The sequence below is a fragment of the Xenopus laevis genome, chromosome 9_10L (assembly GCF_017654675.1).
Source record: "Xenopus laevis strain J_2021 chromosome 9_10L, Xenopus_laevis_v10.1, whole genome shotgun sequence".
Taxonomy (NCBI): domain Eukaryota; kingdom Metazoa; phylum Chordata; class Amphibia; order Anura; family Pipidae; genus Xenopus; species Xenopus laevis.
Genome location: NC_054387.1, coordinates 16051634 through 16068953, shown reverse-complemented (window position 1 = coordinate 16068953; position 17320 = coordinate 16051634). Strand labels below are relative to the sequence as shown.

The 17320-nt window shown below is 39.2% G+C and overlaps 4 protein-coding genes across 11 annotated transcripts in view; 2 read left to right on the top strand and 2 right to left on the bottom strand.

Moving 5' to 3' along the window:
- The window catches only part of LOC108700937 (synaptonemal complex protein 2), a 58396-nt gene extending 56437 nt beyond the window's left edge, over positions 1-1959 (bottom strand). For 3 of the 5 annotated variants that reach the window (XM_018234988.2, XM_018234990.2, XM_018234991.2), the window contains exon 1: positions 1810-1959. The gene's annotated coding sequence lies outside the window, so the exon portion shown is untranslated. Of the gene's footprint in view, positions 1-1797 lie in introns of all 5 variants that reach the window. The other 2 variants (XM_018234989.2, XM_041576161.1) reach the window with 2 other exon arrangements.
- A 2176-nt stretch (positions 1960-4135) lies between these two features.
- Positions 4136-14627, top strand: LOC108700935 (protein FAM217B). Of its 2 annotated transcripts, none has more exons than XM_018234985.2 (4): positions 4136-4220; positions 11729-11830; positions 12335-12411; positions 13407-14627. In XM_018234985.2, exons 1-4 carry the CDS (start codon positions 4170-4172, stop codon positions 14503-14505), a joined length of 1329 nt encoding a protein of 442 aa, XP_018090474.1. In that variant the 5' UTR covers positions 4136-4169; the 3' UTR covers positions 14506-14627. The 2 variants fall into 2 exon arrangements, with proteins under 2 accessions (XP_018090474.1, XP_018090475.1); XM_018234986.2 differs by lacking the exon at positions 4136-4220 and adding an exon at positions 10416-10804.
- ppp1r3d.L (protein phosphatase 1 regulatory subunit 3D L homeolog) lies at positions 7513-10257 on the bottom strand. The gene has a single exon (XM_018234987.2). It carries the CDS (start codon positions 9541-9543, stop codon positions 8647-8649), a length of 897 nt encoding a protein of 298 aa, XP_018090476.1. The 5' UTR covers positions 9544-10257; the 3' UTR covers positions 7513-8646.
- A 21-nt stretch (positions 14628-14648) lies between the features above and the next one.
- The window catches only part of cdh26.L (cadherin 26 L homeolog), a 72369-nt gene continuing 69697 nt past the window's right edge, over positions 14649-17320 (top strand). For 2 of the 3 annotated variants that reach the window (XM_018234984.2, XM_018234983.2), the window contains exon 1: positions 15352-15463. The gene's annotated coding sequence lies outside the window, so the exon portion shown is untranslated. Of the gene's footprint in view, positions 15464-17320 lie in introns of all 3 variants that reach the window. The other variant, XM_018234982.2, reaches the window with a different exon arrangement.

Sequence of the window (17320 nt, the reverse complement as noted above, 5' to 3'; positions counted from 1 at the left end):
TCCCTGGTTTTCAAGTACACAGAGGCCCAACCAGCAACCAAAAAAGCCAAATAAATAGATACTGTCTGTGGCATCTTACAGTGGCCCTTCTGGCATTTGCCATAATCTACAGATTGCCAGTCAGGACCTGGTACTCAGGTTTATTTAGGATGGTGCGCACACAGATTCAGTAACAGTCAGTCGCACACATACACGTGTGCAGGCAGACACACTATGTTTACTATAGTACATCTATTCTTTGGCAGGAACATAGATCCAAGGGCAGATTTAAACAGCCAAGTCTACTCCTTTAGTTTGAATCAGCAGCTTACCGGCCATAACTTTGTAACTAAAAACCCTTGTTTATGAAAGTATACACACTTGCATAGATGCTGAATTACTGGTGAAACAGGGGACCAGGGAATGTGCATAGCTTAAACCCCTTTCTTTTGTAAGTTTGTAGCTTACTTGGCCAGATCAGTCGCACTTCCACTGTACTTGGATTGGATGGATTTTACGTAGCCTTGGAGTGCTCCCACAACTCTGTTCAGACATCTATCAGCTAGGTTTAAAAATCACTTCAGGTAAGCACTGCGATGGACAGACCTGGACTGGCAATCTGTGGGTTCTGGCAAATGCCAGAGGGGCTACTGTAAGATGCCATAGACAGTCACTATTTATTGGGCAGTGGGGTCTGTTTAGGCCTCTGTGTACTCGAAAACCGAGGAGTATTTTGAATCTGGAGCTACTGAGTATGCACCTGATTTAGTACAGCCTAAATAAACCAGAGTACTAGGCCAGGACTGGCAATCTGTAGATTCTGGCAAATGCCAGAGGGGCTACTGTAAGATGCCATAGACAGTCACTATTTATTGGGCTGTTTAGGCCTCTGTGTACTAGAAAACCGAGGAGTATTTTGAATCTGGAGCTACTGAGTATGCACCTGATTTAGTACAGCCTAAATAAACCCGAGTACTAGGCCGGACTGGCAATCTGTAGATTCTGGCAAATGCCAGAGGGGCTACTGTAAAATGCCATAGACATTCACTATTTATTTGGCTTCTTGGGGGCTTTTTGGGCCTCTGTGTACTTGAAATCCAGGAAGTATTTTGCATTTGGACCTGCTAAGTATGCGTCTGATTTAGTACAGCCTATACATATGGCTCAGACCTAGGATCTTGTATAAGCTATGAGCTACTGTAGACTGTAGCAGGACTCTGCAAGAAGCACGTTTTTATTACCCTACAACATCTCCAGGATTTCATCTTAAACATAAACTAATACATATCCTTTGTGTAGTCCACATTATTGGAAAAATATCCCTTTTTTAATACATATACGTGATTATTTTCAAATTGTTGGCCCGGAAGACAAACTACTCAGCCCGATTTGATTTAGCATGTAGGAGGCCGATTTGGGCAAATGTGTATGTATGTGTTAGGAACCACAAAGACAGGCACCCACAATGATTGAGAGAAGGTGTCCCCATAGAAACACACAACCAGGCACCCACAATAACACCAAGATCACATACCCACACCTGATACCCCAAGTTACCTCAAAGCAGCTCCTCTCCCAGCATGCTCTGCTCCTGTCTAGCTGATCAATACAAAGCACTAACATATTCACTGTATATTCATATTCCATAACAAATACCAAATATTGGATTTAAAGGCCATTCGACATTTATAGAAGGCAACTAAGTGACATATTGCTTTAGCTCTGTTCCCTTTCACTTTAAACCAGCAGCCTCGTTTCAGACAAAGGTCTTACTATCATTATGATAGATATGTATGTAGCTAATAAACAATCACTCACTCCTTTATTCACCTTATAACATCACAACTGGAAACTTTGCTGACAGAAACACATCAGCACCGGGAGCTCCCTTCTCTTGCCGCCTCCTACTCCTCCCGGCTCCTCCCCCTGCACTGTTTGAGTTGAACCAGTCTCACGCTCCAATCAGCTTCTGGCTTACACTGCGCAGACTCCGTGTGGAAGTGAGGCTGCAGTGCACTGACTGCAAACACTTCAGAGAAGTAATGGCGCGCAGACTTCTTGATTGTTACTCTCTTTAAGTTTATTACAGGTGGATTCTCTACACACAAGTGCTGAAAATTCGGCCCTGCTGGTGCTGCAATGTTTGCATTAAATGATGTTTTGCTGACTCAATAAATGGCGCTGGGGTTCAATCCTTTACCTCATACAGGCTGAGGTCTGTGTCAGTCCACTGAGGGGAGACAGAATTTAAGCAATAGGCACATTTTTCACTTTAGTTTTCAAATACAATTACATTTATACTTCATTGTTTTTACCATTTCTATTTAAAAGCTCTCAGACGTGAAAGTTTCACTACTATCTGGTTGCTATGGCTTTATTACCCTAGCAACCAAGTCACAATAGTATAGGGCCTGGAAAGCAAGTTACGACATTAAAAAATATAATTGATCCTTTGCAGCCAATAACTTTTAGGTTTCCATCAGTGGTGTAACTTGGTAGCGTGGCCCCACTTGCGCCACACCTCCTTGGCTGGCACTGCAATGATATTTTAAAAGCAAAAGATGGGTCGGGGAAGGGGACTATGAAGCAGCAGACACCGCAGTCCAGGCCCCCTGCTGCTGCCAGAGGGTCTGCTCTATAGGTAGTTACACCAGAGGTTTCCATGAAAGAAAAGGAATAGACAAAAGAAATAATGAAGGTCAGACGGAAAAGCAGTTTAGACTAGGTCTACTTGTAACCTATAACTGAACATCGACTTTTAACCTATCATGAAATGGTTCTACACTTAAGCAAGGTATGAGAATCCAATCCTTTGTTGTATTTTTATGAAATAAATTTCCAAAAGTTGAAACAAATTGTTATGTGGCGCAGACTGAAAAGCTAACTGCCAGTTTGAATGAATACTATAGTATTAAAGTTGGCCATACACAAGCAGATTTATGTAGAGTATGGGCCCCAACAGCTTCCCCAAAAACATATCTGTTGGGCAGGTTTGAAAATCTTGTCAGATGAGCAATGTGGTCTACTCCCGATAGGCATTAAAGGGCACCTGTTGGGTAAAAATGTTATCCTCAACCAAAGGTGAGGGCTAATAGAGCCCGCATTCCGGTTGGGGATAACTGTAGTTTTTTGTTTTTTTTTAAAAAAAAAAATGCCTCCTGCCTGTTATACGCTACCCACACCGGAAGAAAGCTCCCGGTGCGAGCAGCCATGTCCGGTTACTTGCATACGTCTAATGAAAATGTGCCCCGAATAGCTCGTTATGCACATGCGAGTGACACAACATGACTGCTCGCACCGGGAGCTCCCTCCCGGTGCGAGTAGCGTAGCGCTGGTGGCGGGCATTTTTAATAAAAAAAAAAACTACTGTTATCCCCAACCGGAATGCGGGCTCTATTAGCCCTCACCTTTGGTTGGGGATAACATTTTTTCCCAACAGGTGCTCTTTAAGCAAGGTATAGGGAAAGCAATGCTTTGTTGTATAAAGTTAAAAAAAAATTGTAATGTGGAGCAGACTGAAAAGCTAACTGCCAGTTTGTTCCTACACTAATCTTCATATTTACCAGGTCGGATGAATTCTATAGAAGATAAGAAGAAGCGGTTCCGCACTACAATTTTAAAACATTGTAAATCTTTATTCATCCATAATTTAAAAGATAATTTATTCATCGGTTAGTTGATCTGGTCCTCATCCTGTTGGCGCCCATTTGGATTCGCTCATTTGACAAATTGACAAGATCTTATCTTACCTTTAATCTGCCTACATTATAATTAGCCCAATTTGGTCCTGCACTTTAGTGGCTAAAGTGGGCAAAAATCCACAGACTTGTGCTTGACTTAAGACCTATGTGCAGGGAGAAATCAACTTCCAGTTTAGCATGGTAGCCTTGCTGAATACTTTGCATACAGAAAATATATTCCACACAAAGGGATAAATTATGATTTTAATTATTAAAAAAAAAAAGTCAATTAACTCAGTGCAAACAATCAATAACAAGAAGTTAAACAATCCATGTAGATACTATTTTAGTATATTTACTAAAGTAAATTGTTAGCATGAAAGGATATTTTTTTGTATATATTAAAAACATCAGGCTATCGCATCCCTTATATTTCCCAGTGCATTTTATCTACTGTTTTTATTCATTTCAATCAGGACAAGTTTCTGAACTTCACTTTCGACGTCCAATATGGGATTTCCAGCAGCAGAGCAGTGTATAATGGTACCCTCAGTGCTAACGGTAATTATTTAACAACCTTTCAAAAACTGAATTTGTTTGCACTCAAAAATTGGGTTTCACATAATGAAAGAGCCTATAAATCGAAGCAACATCAGAATCATATTTGGGTTATTGGACCACTTTAAAATTCAGGGACACATAGAAAATCAAGCTAGTAGGGCTGCACTGATTGTAATTAGATTTAAATGCAGTCATTGCAGCCCTGCATTGTGCTTTTATTAGAAGTGTCCCTGATATTTTTAAGTGATTTGGTAACCCTACATTAAATACACTGATGTTTTTTAATTAATGTATATTGCAAAATTGCTGGGATTGAGGACCCCTTTAATATTGTCTGATGCAAATCTGCTTTTGTATAGGTATAGACATATCCAATGACCTACTCCAGGCATATCTGAGACCTTAGCTCATTAGTGCCCATACTTTTCTAATGGGAGGTCTACTTTTAGTGATGTTGTCCCATTAGATCTTCAGCCATATAAACATTATTAGCATTCTGCTCCATGGAAAATATTACTTAAATATTGATTGATGGGAAATTGTATTTTGCTATAATTTAAAAAAAACACTATCTTATGTAACCTTAACATAATAAATATCTGAATGATCTGGTGATTTAGACAAGCTGTTTGTTGATAGTGTCTTGAGATCTACTGCTCACCAGCTAATGGTCTACTGGTAGATCCCAGTCTGCCTTTTGGGTACCCCTGCATTAGCTCATGTTCCTATCAACAAACCCTATGTCATAAGGTGATAATGATCAAGTTCTGGAATTTATTTTAAGCCTAATTTCTCTTCAATCTAAATGAGACCTAATGTCTCAGAAATACCAGGAATAGATCCTTCTCATTCTAATGACATGGGATTAGTAGATGTCTGTGCATTTTATTGCAAAAGCAAAACTTTTAAATTTTTCACACCAGTTCAGATAAGGTACCCGAGGTTGCCTTTCCCATAGTAAAGAAGTGTTTCTTGTGTGAAAGGCCTCGTGCAAGACACACAAATCTTTATATACATAATGTGTGTTTTATCATCAATGCTCTACTTATTTCTCCAAACTTTCCTATTAAATCAGAGACTACATTGAGTATAGTAAAGCACATTACAACCAGCTGTAACTATAATATTGTTTTTATAAGTTTCTCTGCATTGGCTATCCCTGATTTAATGCCTCTGTTTTAACTGAAACTGGCACCTTTCTCGGTCGTAAATAATCTTTTGATGTAACAATAATGTCTTGTAAAATTAATGACAACAAATGTTTACTGTAAATTTTGCCGAAAGCGACACAACATGAGTTGTACTAGAGTCCTGCGTGGAACCAATTTTTTAAACCTGACCCGTGACCCACTTGATCAGAAAAAAGATTTAAAACAGGAAGTGCTGTCATTGTAAACCGGAAGTGCCATCATTAGAAGTAGGCGTGATCAGAAAAAAAGGAGTAAAACTCGCTATTGAGAAGACCCGTCCCGCGACCCGAAAACACGAAGAACCACCAACCAGCATCTATACCCACTCATGAAACTTCTACCTGCAGCACGCAGGATACCGCAGGTTTTTGCGTGTAACCTGACCCGCTGCAGGACTCTAAGTTGTACAGCAATGCTATTGCATCGCGTTTCAGCTTTAACAGTTTGATCAATAAATAAAGACAAAGTATAGATATACTTTGCCTTTATTTATTGAAAGCACCGTTACAGCTGAAACGCAATGCAAATAGCATTGCTTTGTCTACAAAGTATTTTATATTTTTTTCTCACTCCACTACTATAAGTTCACTGTCCCTGATGTATCATGCCATTAATTCCATACTTATCTGAAACACATTCTGTGTGCATGATTAATAAAATGTATATATATATATGGTTTTGTTGTGTTGCCCCAAACCAGACTTTGTTGCATATATAGGTGACTGTATTTACAACTTATACTGTAGTGTACAGGTATGGAATACGTGATTATTACAAATAATCCAAATTTTTTAAAACGATTTTCTTTTTCTCTGTGGTGATAAAACAGTAGCTTGTATTTAAGCCAAACTATAACTAGCCATTATCTGGAAGACCCAAGGTCCCGAGCATTCTGAATAACTGGTCCCATACCTGTACACACTTTAGGAACTGTGGTGCGGTAGCCAACCACTGCAATGCTGGATAAAGTATTGCAAAATGCAGCCTGTCCCATTTAGACTGCAATACTTACAGACAGGGGAAGGTGCCACTCCTGAGCAGGGTACCACGTGTTTGGCAACAGGTAGAAAGCCATACTAGAATAAGACTGCATAGCTCACTTTCTATACCGATTGTGAATACAAGCCCTAACAGCAGGGATTGTACATAACTAATACAACAATTAAATGATTGCATATATAATTGCCTTGTACTTTTCTGTGCAAATATCAAATATAATACTATAGCAATACATTAACTACTGTGCCAGTGAAAGTTCTCTTCATTTGGTAAAGCACACATGGACCAATAATGCAGATGTGCCCAATTTTACACAATCAACATAAATACTGTAACTTCTCATTAAGTCAGTTTAAAATTTAAGGTGCATTGCTAACTGTAACATTTGGTGTATTAGTGTAAAAATGAAATGTAATTCTAAGCAACTGTCAAAGGTACATCAAAACATTTATTTTCAGTAGCTTAAAATTATTTGTAAATGTAATTGCTGCTAAAAGCGGTATCTGTGCTGCTGGTACTGACTTCGGAAGCAATGTGCAAGAAGCCATCTGATTAACAGACCTGGGGAAGAGTCAGTACTGGGGAAGAGAAAGTACAATACTGCTTTCAATGACATTTACAAAGAATTTTAAAATCGTTTAACTAAACAATTAATAGTATTATAAAGATTGCTTCGAATTACATATTGTGCATGAAATTTTTGGATGGAGATCGCCTTTAAAGGAGAAGGAAAGGCTTTGTGCACTTAAGGGTGCCAAATATTAGGCACCCGCAAGTGATTATATTGACTTACCTGAAACCCTGGGCCGGTGCTCCTATCAGCAGAAAACTGCACCGGCCCAGGCTTATAATAGTGAGCACCACGTAGCGTTCCTCTTCCGTCTTCCTCTTTCTACATGCAGCTGCTCATGCGCAGTAGAACGAAAAGCCGAACTTTAACTAAAAAGCCGGCTATTTCATTCAATTGTGCATGTGTCTGCCCCGGGAAATTTGAAGAAAGAAGAAGCTGGAATAGGATCGTTCCGTGGTGCTCACTGTTATAACCCCGGGCCGGTGCAGTTTTCTGCTGATAGGAGCACCGGCCCAGGGTTTCAGGTAAGTCAATACAATCACTTGGGGTTCCTAACATTTGGCACCCCCAAGTGGACAAAGCTGTTCCTTCTCCTTTAAGGCCAATCGCACGTGCAACAAGTTTGGGTATTTTGCCTTCTGAGCCCTTTCAAGCTGAGAATCATGGTATTTTCACATAAAGGGGCACCAGGCATTCTGATACCATGTTTTTAGTGAGAAGAAATATGTTCAAATCACCCAAAATGCAAATCACCCAAAATTTAAATGTACCATTGCCCCCAAGGTTGATCGGCCCTGTCAACAAGTAGAACTGAGCCTGAGATACCCCCAAACCAACCTGATCATGCAAATGATTTGAGACCCACAAATCATTCCTTTGTCTCTCTTGCAGCCCTCCCTTAGCCACAGGCTACTAATTGAATTACCCTAGAACAACCTCCACCCCCCCCCGGATGACAGTCCTGCTGTCAGTAATTAAATAAGAGGAGCTTGTGTCCCCTTGCACTTGATCCCAGGAAAGACCACTTCTGCATCAAAACATTTTCAAGGTAAGAGAGAGAGCATGTACCATGTGCAGGACATACATTATTGATATTAAGTCCAGCTTGCAAACTCTCAGCTGTTCTTAAGATGCAACTCCCAGAATCCTCCATCAGCCTTCAACTGTTGGCAGGAAGGTCTAAGTTAGTGCAACAACAGGTTGAGGGCCACTATTTGCACATCTTGTACACAGATTATTGATTGATTTTCCTGTAATTTTCCAGTAATTCAGTAGTCCTCTTCATACTCCAGCCCTGTGAACCGTTGACTGAAGTACAACTTGCTCCATTTGCATTAAAAGATCAGGGGCCACAAAATGGACATGCCTGATTTGTATAATTTCCCCCCATACAGATGGGGACCCTATCAATTCAGATTGGCTATTCTTCCTGTAATTCAAGATTCCATTCCTTACTCCAGGCCTTTGTAGCCTTTCACCTCAAATGATCTCTGGTCTTTGGATTTTTCCCCAACACTATATATAACTTGCCCCCTTTGCATTAAAAGATCATTGACTCAGTCTAGTTTCCATCCATACCAAACATTCCTGACCCCCTTTGATTATCTGCTAATGAAACTGTAATAGGACAGCAGCCCCTGTGATGTTCATTTGTGCATCAGTCTGATCAGATGAAGTGAATCCAGCTCTGCTCACTGTCCTTTGGCATTCGGAGAGTATGGCTTCTGTACGTGAACGTGTAGTTCTTGCCTTGGTTGTTATCCCAGTACTCCTCGCCAGCGACCTGATACCTGATGGCAAACTGTATCACTGAGCAAATATGGTGGAGGAAAGGGGGTATAGGAATGGCAAAAGTGAATACATCCCAGCCACTTTTCTCTGCACTGTTCTTCCACGCTGCCTTGGCCTCGTAATAGTTTTTCCAGTTGGTGAATGTATACCGGACTGTAACACATTTCTCAAAGGCCAGATTGACAATCCACACTGTTCCAGAAATGCCCTTCTCCTCTGAACTTGCTACTCGCTCCAAACAAACACACTGTTGCTGCAGCCGATCCAGGAAATCCCCGCTATCTTTCGGCTGTTGGAAATCAGGCTCCAAGTACTGGATGGGGACTTGCAGCTCTTGACTGCAGCACAGGTCTGAGTTTATGGATAGTCTGGAGAGGACATGCAGTGGGATGGAAGGATCATCTGCAGAACTGAAGACTTTAACCTCTGCCAACTCCAAACCAAGAGAATCTGCAAATCTGACTTTATGGCATTTGGGCTGGCATCTTATGGCACGCTTTCTTTCGGGCGAACTGGGCAGAGATTTGGTTCTTCGCCGCATAATAGGTCTCACTTCTGGGTCGCAGCCATGGTTTACCTTGCTCTGGGCTCGAGGCAGCCGATTGGATCCTTCAGCGGGCCGTGTGAATTTTGTACCTGGTCCCCCAAATCCCTGTGCCAGCTGTGCATTCTGGTACAGGTTATTAATGTAACTCGGGCTCCGAGGGATACTGAGCTCCACTTTCTGCTTATAGCTCTGCGGCATTATGAATGGAGGGAGCCTGTAAGACATGTTAGTACAGGAAGGCTTCTCTGATTGCACTCTTATTCCAACTCTTGCTTTTCAATGGCTTGTCTGCAGCAGCCTCATTTGCCTGGCCTTGGTTTGAATTCACTGAACTCCAAAGTCTTCTTAACCACTCATTAGCAATGCAGGAAGATTACGATTATAATTCCGGGGTCACCGACAGGAGTCCGTGGGAGGCACTACTTCCAGTGATAATCTTCTGCTGCTGCCTGTAACCACTCCCATTGTGCACTGCAAACAGAACAATCAGAACCTGTGCACCAGCCTGGCACAATCTCGTGGATCACGTGGATGAACATTGTTGGACAGAGAGCTTATAGATGCACGTTTTCTTTAGCTGGGAGACCCACAGCTTCCCCCACACTGCCCTCTGCCTCGGTGTCTGCTATAAAGCCAATACAAAAGGGTTTCCTCTGCTATCATTCGCTGTCAGCAGCAAGGACCAGAACACCCATTCTTCTGATTGGCCAAGACTCCTCTCAGTCATTCAGTTCTGGACTTGCAGTGCTATAGAGAGAGAGGAAACCAATTTGTGGGTAATTCTACTTGGGAATCACTGTGCATATGTCAGAGGCTGATACTATCAAACCTAGTCACATCAGTGTGAGTGGCATAAAAACACACACAAACTTAGACTGGCATAGGGGTTTCATGCCAAAAAAGGGATGACAGCGCTTGGACTCCACACCATCTGCCTGTTTTCCAGCAACAGCTGCAAGAAATAGATTTAAATGTCAAAAGGCATAGGCATACATGCACTATGCCTATGCCTTTTGACATTTAAATCTATTTATGGCAGCTGTCTACAGTCACTTCATGCTATAAATGATTGCATGTAGCTCGGTGCTGAAGTTGTGACCCATGATGCTTTGCAATGGCCATACCAATCAAGTACCTGCAAGGATGAATGGGAGGAGCTAACTCTTCTATTTACAACCATCACATCAAATTTCAACAGTGACATCAAGACAATAGTGTCACGGTGACTGTAGCTAACGGAGACGACCAGAGGATTAGAATAAGTGCTGCTATATAGAGCAGCCTCCGCGTTCCTCCTGCTGCAGGCATTGTGCTGCTCTGAAGGGAAAGCAAAAAGGGCAATGGATAGAGGAGGTGCCATTCCAGTTTATAAATAGAAAAGAGCCAATGGGATAATGTCTGATCGCTTGGAGGATTTCACGCGTTTCCCTCACCATCTTTTAGAATGAAAAAGACCAGTCATGCACATGAAAACAACACCGAAATGGTAATGTAAAGAATTAAGTCTATTATGTCTTCTTCTGTGACAATGTGTATTATTTTAAATGCCATTAAGTCAGTCCCCTGCAGCATTGGGACATTCATTCATTCATTCATTCACCACATACGCACTTTTCTCATGAAATCAGTTACCCCATGTAAACATTCAGCTTTTTTTTTTTTTTCTTGTTACCATGCATGTAGCTATATATATATAAATGCATATGCATTACCATATGCATGTAGCTATATATATATATATATATATATATATATATATATATATATATATATATATATATATATATATATATATATATATAAAAAATGTTCATATTTGCCTGTTTTTTTAAAGCATATGTTTATGTACATCCTCCTTTATATGATAATGATAGCTTTAAAACCTTTTGTATTTTTACCTGCTTTCCCTACTACAGGCTACATAATTTGCATAGCTGGATACTACAGCACCCTTTATATTTTAGCAAATATTGATATTATCTTTGAGTTCATCACTCACCAGTGTGCTGCTTTGCATAATGTAAGCTAAGCATACATGGAAGTGTGGCTTGTGATACTGCTGAGTGATCGGACTTGGCTTGTTTGGACACCCACATGGTTGTCAAAATCTCACTGATGCAAGCATTCCTCCCTCAGGCCAATACACTTCAAAAATAGACTAACAACTCTGCCTAACTTTATTCACTATCAAATCTAGGGATGCTCCAAAGCCATACGATTTCCAGTTTGCTGAAAACGGAACCAGATCTTAACCATAATTAGGCGAACCCACAAGCTGGATAATTCTATCTGCTTATTGATCTGAGAGACATTTTCTGTTCATTAAGCAAAAAAAAATATATATATATTTATTGAGTACTATTTCTGCTGCTATTTAGCAGAAATATTAATTTTATTTTTTACTGTTCAGATCCTAAGGAAATCGTGTTCTGTCAGATTCAGTTCCAGTGAACCAGAGAACCAGGACCAGTTGCCAAATTCTGACAGTCATAATCACAGCCATAAAAAACTGGTAATTTATTTTTTAATTGATTTATTTTTTTGAATTTTTCATCAACTGACTTATCCAAACACCAGTAATCCATACAATCCATATTATGGAAGAACCGCTTATCTGGAAACCCAGGTCCAAAGCATACCAGATAATAGATCTTATGCCTATACTCATATTATAGGCATAATATTTTGGAGATGCCTCATATAAAATTTTCTTTATGTAATCTACATTTTTCAATTAGCGAGTTTTTATATTTTATAGTTTATTATTTGTTTCTATATTGTACAACACAATTTTTTAAAATAGGATCTGAATTAAATTCTGAAAAGCAACTTCCTGGTTAGATAAATAGGTTTCCAATTATTGTATTTTTTAACAAACCCCAAATTTGGCATAAGAAAGTGCCTCATATGTAATACACAAATTGATAAATAAGCAGCAGGTGTACCCTTTTGAAACCGGTGTCCTTCTAAAGTTGTTGAATCAAATTCTCTAACTTTACTATAATTTGTTTTCTAGCTATTCCATGACTCAAAGGAATTCCGATGCAAACCTTCTGCAAAGGAAATGAAACTTTCAAACAAGCCTCAACCAAGGTACGTATTTCTATTAAAAATCTGTATTAGTAATTTCCATAAAATCTAACACGTATTTAGAGACCATTTCCACTTGCATGCAGACATACACAGCAGAGCAGAGGTCAGCCCAGAAACCTCTCCTTTCACATTTTCTGCCAGACTTCTGCTCCACTGTGCGTGACTGCACCCTAGCGGATCTTATTAAAATCAATAGAGATGGGGCACAGAGTGGATCCGCTTCTTTCAGCCTGCAGAGCCTACTCTCTGTCTGCTGTTGCCCTAAGGTTTATGGGGAAAGTGAAATCAATTACGGAGAGGTTATTAAGACTAATAAGGCAGTGTGCCGACCCATCCCCAAACTCTGACCCCATTGTCTGCTCTTGCACTTATTCCCTGGGGAAATGTAAATTACCCTGATCTTCACTTATGTGGTGCAATATTTAACTCATATGCTGTCAAAGAGGATCTTATCTTCTTCTGGCACAAAGTTGGAAGCTCATGGGTGTCCAAATGCATGCCCTTACAAGTGTGCTGTTTCACACACGCTAGAATTAAGTCACAATATCATCTGACTTGTGTGGCTATTTTTTTGCCTCAATGTATAGTTAGGGATGCACCAAATCCATTATTTTAGGGTTGGGCCGAATCCTTTGTGAAAGATTTGGCCAAATACAAACCCTAATTTGCATATGTAAATTAGAGAAACAAGGGAGAAAGAGTTATTTGTTTCCAAATCCGAATCCTGCTGGAAAATGTCGAATCTTGGCCGAACCCCGAACTGAATCCTGGAATTGGTGCATCCCTAGTTAGAACCCCAGCCATAAAAAAAGAGTCCAGTGATATGCATTTTGCAGCAATTTTGACTACATTTTTAAGAAGCAAAGTAACCTTTTTTCGTTTAGAGCTATACAGTACTACTCCACACAATCAGGTTTTGGGCACACACACCAATGCAGCATGCAGTTTACTGCTTTTATAATTATTGTGTTACTGTTTCTTATATTGAAATACAGAGTACAGAAGCAAAAAAAGGAGATGCTTCATGATGATTTTCCTGGTGACAAAAGACCACAAAAAGACCTATGCTTAAAGTATGACTCCCATGATTTCCCCAGTACTAGAGAGAGCGCGACAAACCAGTCTGGTTATTTAAATGGGTTGCATGAATCACCCGTGATTCCTATAGCCTTATCAGACAACGCCAGTGCAAAATCACCTCTGCATGAAAGTGAGTCTTTGGAGAAATTCTTTATGGACTTTAAATCTGCCAGACTCATCAGTGAAGATGAAGACAGCGCAAGTGACCTCTCTGATTCTGAAAGGATCCCCATGCCACCATCAACATTTACACCTCCAGGACTGATCCTGAGGGCAGAAGAGATATTGCCTGGATGTTTCAGTGACCTAAACCCCGATGGCAATAAGTTCCAGTACCCTGACTTCCTCCCTTCACCTTACAATTCGTGGAACTTGCCAAAGCTTGCAACTCTCATAAACACCGAGGAGAAAAATTCATTGAGATCTATACCATCAGGATTCCTAGAGAAATATATGGACCGGCTTCTCCAGTTAGAATGGCTTCAAATTCAAACTGTAGAGGCTGAAAAGTCAAAAGTTGCTAAGGCAAGGCTTGGTATCCCTCACAATGGGAAAACGCAAAAGAGTAAATCAGGCAAACAGATAAATATTTCTAAAGTAAATGATGGCCAAGAAAACCACACCTACAGAAAAACTTTTCATACTGAAGAGCGTGCTTTGAAACGTGCAAAAAAACTAAGTACTAAGGTTTCTGATGAAACATCAGGTTGTTTTTCTGCTCAGAAGCAGACACTAGAAGACAAGTGTGTGACTAAAAGAAGCACAGCAGCCAACTTCACACAAACTAACAACAAAAAATCTGATTGCAACCCCAAAACTCAGAGTACCACACACATCAGACCCCCAAAGCAAGTCTTGCTCATCCATGGTCAACAAGGAACAGAAAAAACTAAAAACTCCACTATTGACAGCAACCAAAAAGTGAATGGGACCTTAACCAATAACCACATGGCTATCAAACAGCCATCTGCTGAGCGGAAATTACAGTCAGCAAAAATATCTTCTTTAAAGTGAAATAAATGTCATCAATAACCTTGCATAGAAGAACTTGTGCAAGATGCCAAATATATTCTCACAAATAAACTGTCTACTCAACGCCTGTTTTTCAGCAAAGGAATAAAATATAGATTTTTTTACAACTTTTGTTGATCCTCTGTTTTAAAGGTCAGTGTTTGGCTTAGGGGTTCATATTCTCTTCTGCTCATCAACTTGATTAAAAGGTGGGGAGCCTCTATGAAAAGATTCATTCGAATGTATTCAAGTAACAAGGCTTACAAATTTCATACATATTTTTAGGCACCAAGGGGTTCCACAACCTGTTATAAAAAAAAAAAGGGCAGGAGTCTGACCAGAGTCTTGATGACCTTACAGATGACAGTTCTGAGGAGCTGGTTGCTGCCTTTCATTTTGAAAGCTGTCATTGATTCATGTAACCTATTGCCCATGAAGCTCATATTTCAGAATGTGGGTGTTACAATCATCTACGTGTCTGCTGTGTGTTGCCAGTAAATTGCAGGCAGTTATTTTCCTGAATTAGCACCTTAGCTGACAGCTTGTTTATTGCTTTGATAGCTGAGCTCAGCAACCAAATAGCCTTTTAATCTTAATTTAGGGAAGTACAGAATAGAAGGCAATAAAAACTTTTTAAAAAAAAAACCCCACACCAAGTAATCGATTGACACAGCTGCTTAGATTACAATAAAGTAAAAGCCGTGTACTTTTGTTGCTCATAGATTTTCTATAATTAGATAATGAGCAAAGAGTTCCTTAGAATTGCTGTAGTAAATAATTTACTTGGACAGTAATATAAGTACATTTGCTTCTTTAGCAGGGCAATTGTAACAGCGGGGATTAATGAGACCAGACCTGTAGAAGATATGTAAGTGCAGTACTTGATCTTTGCACATGATGGAGCATTGCCCTTTCTGTTTATGAACTCCTGTTTCGCATTCTTGCAGTTCTGCATCGAGAAGTGAGTAAATAATCTTAAAACAGGTTACATTTATTTTTAGAAACCCTTAAAGCTGGCATAAAGACACTGATTTTGTGCACAAATTAGTAAAATTCCAACTGTTGAGTGTAAAAATATGAAATATTAATATGACAGAAAATAGTATGTAGTTTTGATTCTATTACACAGTACTTCTACTTTCTATAGTATTTGTAGAATACTGTGTCGTCTGGGCTTGTAGTGTCTTGTTTCACATTCTCCCAAATTCTCTCTGCACATGGCTCTTCATACTGTGGACTTTTCTTTTATCAGTTTGCCTCCTTTTTACAAAATGAGATGTCTATTAATTACCAACAGCCAGCTGTTGTAAGCATAGGATTCCTTATCCAGAACGCTCAGGAAGGAATTACAGGAAGGGCACCTCCTATAGTTTCCAGTATAATCATATAATTCATATTTTCAAAAATATATTTTTTTTCTCTATTATAATAACACAATACCTTGTACTTGATTGTAACTAATATATCATTTTTATTGGAGTCAAAACAATCCTGTTGGTTTTTTTTTAACGTTTAAAGGATTTTTTTATGAGACTCAAAGTATAGTAAATGATCCTCTATCCGGAAAATGATGTGGAGTTAAAAATGTATATATAATAAATCCCATACGTTTTTTTTATTATATTTACATTTTTAACTCCATACAATTCTCTATGCTATTAACTCTCTGCACTAAATATCACTCACTGTCATCCTAGTGCTGGGCATACACAGGCAGATATCAATTACCCATTTCAATTTGTAGCTTACTGGCTCATGTCTATGGCCATAAATTATACTAAGGAATTGCTCAGATATAAATTGAGAAAATTCTATATTCGAATTGGGGTGGGTATACAGTCCGTGACCAGCTGCTTTGCTTGTGCTGCCTTTGGTATATTTAAATTTAAAAGACTATAAACAGGCCAAATAATAAAACGTTACATACACTGGAAGTCTTTATTGTGTGTATATTGTAGACATTTAAATACGATACACTGATACACTGTAATTGTGTTTTAGAAAGTGTTGTGCTTGTGCTGTAGAAAGTCTACTGCTCTTTATATATATATATATATATATATATATTATTTATATTCAAGTTGACAGAGCATTATAGGGTTCTGTAGCAGATAATTGATGAGCAATGCAAATGGGTTTAATTCGTATATAGAAATATTAACATGGGTCACGTGGCTCATTACAGAAATGTAGAGAATGTAATGATCCATAGAATGAAAACATGTAAAATATGACATTTGTAACTGCCGAATGAACAGATACAGGTATGGGATCCGTTACCCGGAAACCCATTATCCAGAAAGCTTGTAATTACGGAAAGGCTGTCTCTATTTTATCCAAATAATCTGAATTTTTAAAAATGATTTCCCTTTTCTCTGTAATTATAAAACAGTAACTTGTACTTGATCCCAACTAAGATATAATTAATCCTTATTGGTTTATTTAATGTTTACATGATATTCTAGTAGACTTAAGGTATGAAGATCCAAATTATGGAAAGATCTGTTATCCGGAAAACCCCATACCTGTACAAGGCATGGGACCTATTATCCGGAATGCTTGGGGCCTGGTGTTTTCTATATAATATATCTTTTTTTGGTAATTTACTACTAGAAAATCATGAACTGTAAAATTTTGCTTGCTGGAAGAACCCCAGGACGGTGCAGTTTTCTCCTGATAGGAGCACTGGCCTGGGATGTGAGGTAAGTATATACAATTGCTTGTTTTATTGGCACCCCAATTAAAAATGTCTTTCCTTCTTTTTTAAATAAACCAATAGGCTGGTTTTGCCTCCAATAAGGATTAATTATATCTTAGT

Excerpts from the sequence above, each read along its gene's own strand:
- ppp1r3d.L (XM_018234987.2), bottom strand. The coding sequence starts at position 9,543 with ATGTCTTACAGGCTCCCTCCATTCATAATGCCGCAGAGCTATAAGCAG.
- LOC108700935 (XM_018234985.2), top strand. The coding sequence starts at position 4,170 with ATGGGATTTCCAGCAGCAGAGCAGTGTATAATGGTACCCTCAGTGCTA. Across the intron at positions 4,221-11,728 it reads TGGTACCCTCAGTGCTAACG|ATCCTAAGGAAATCGTGTTC; the intron begins GTAATTATTTAA and ends TTTACTGTTCAG. Across the intron at positions 11,831-12,334 it reads ATCACAGCCATAAAAAACTG|CTATTCCATGACTCAAAGGA; the intron begins GTAATTTATTTT and ends TTTGTTTTCTAG.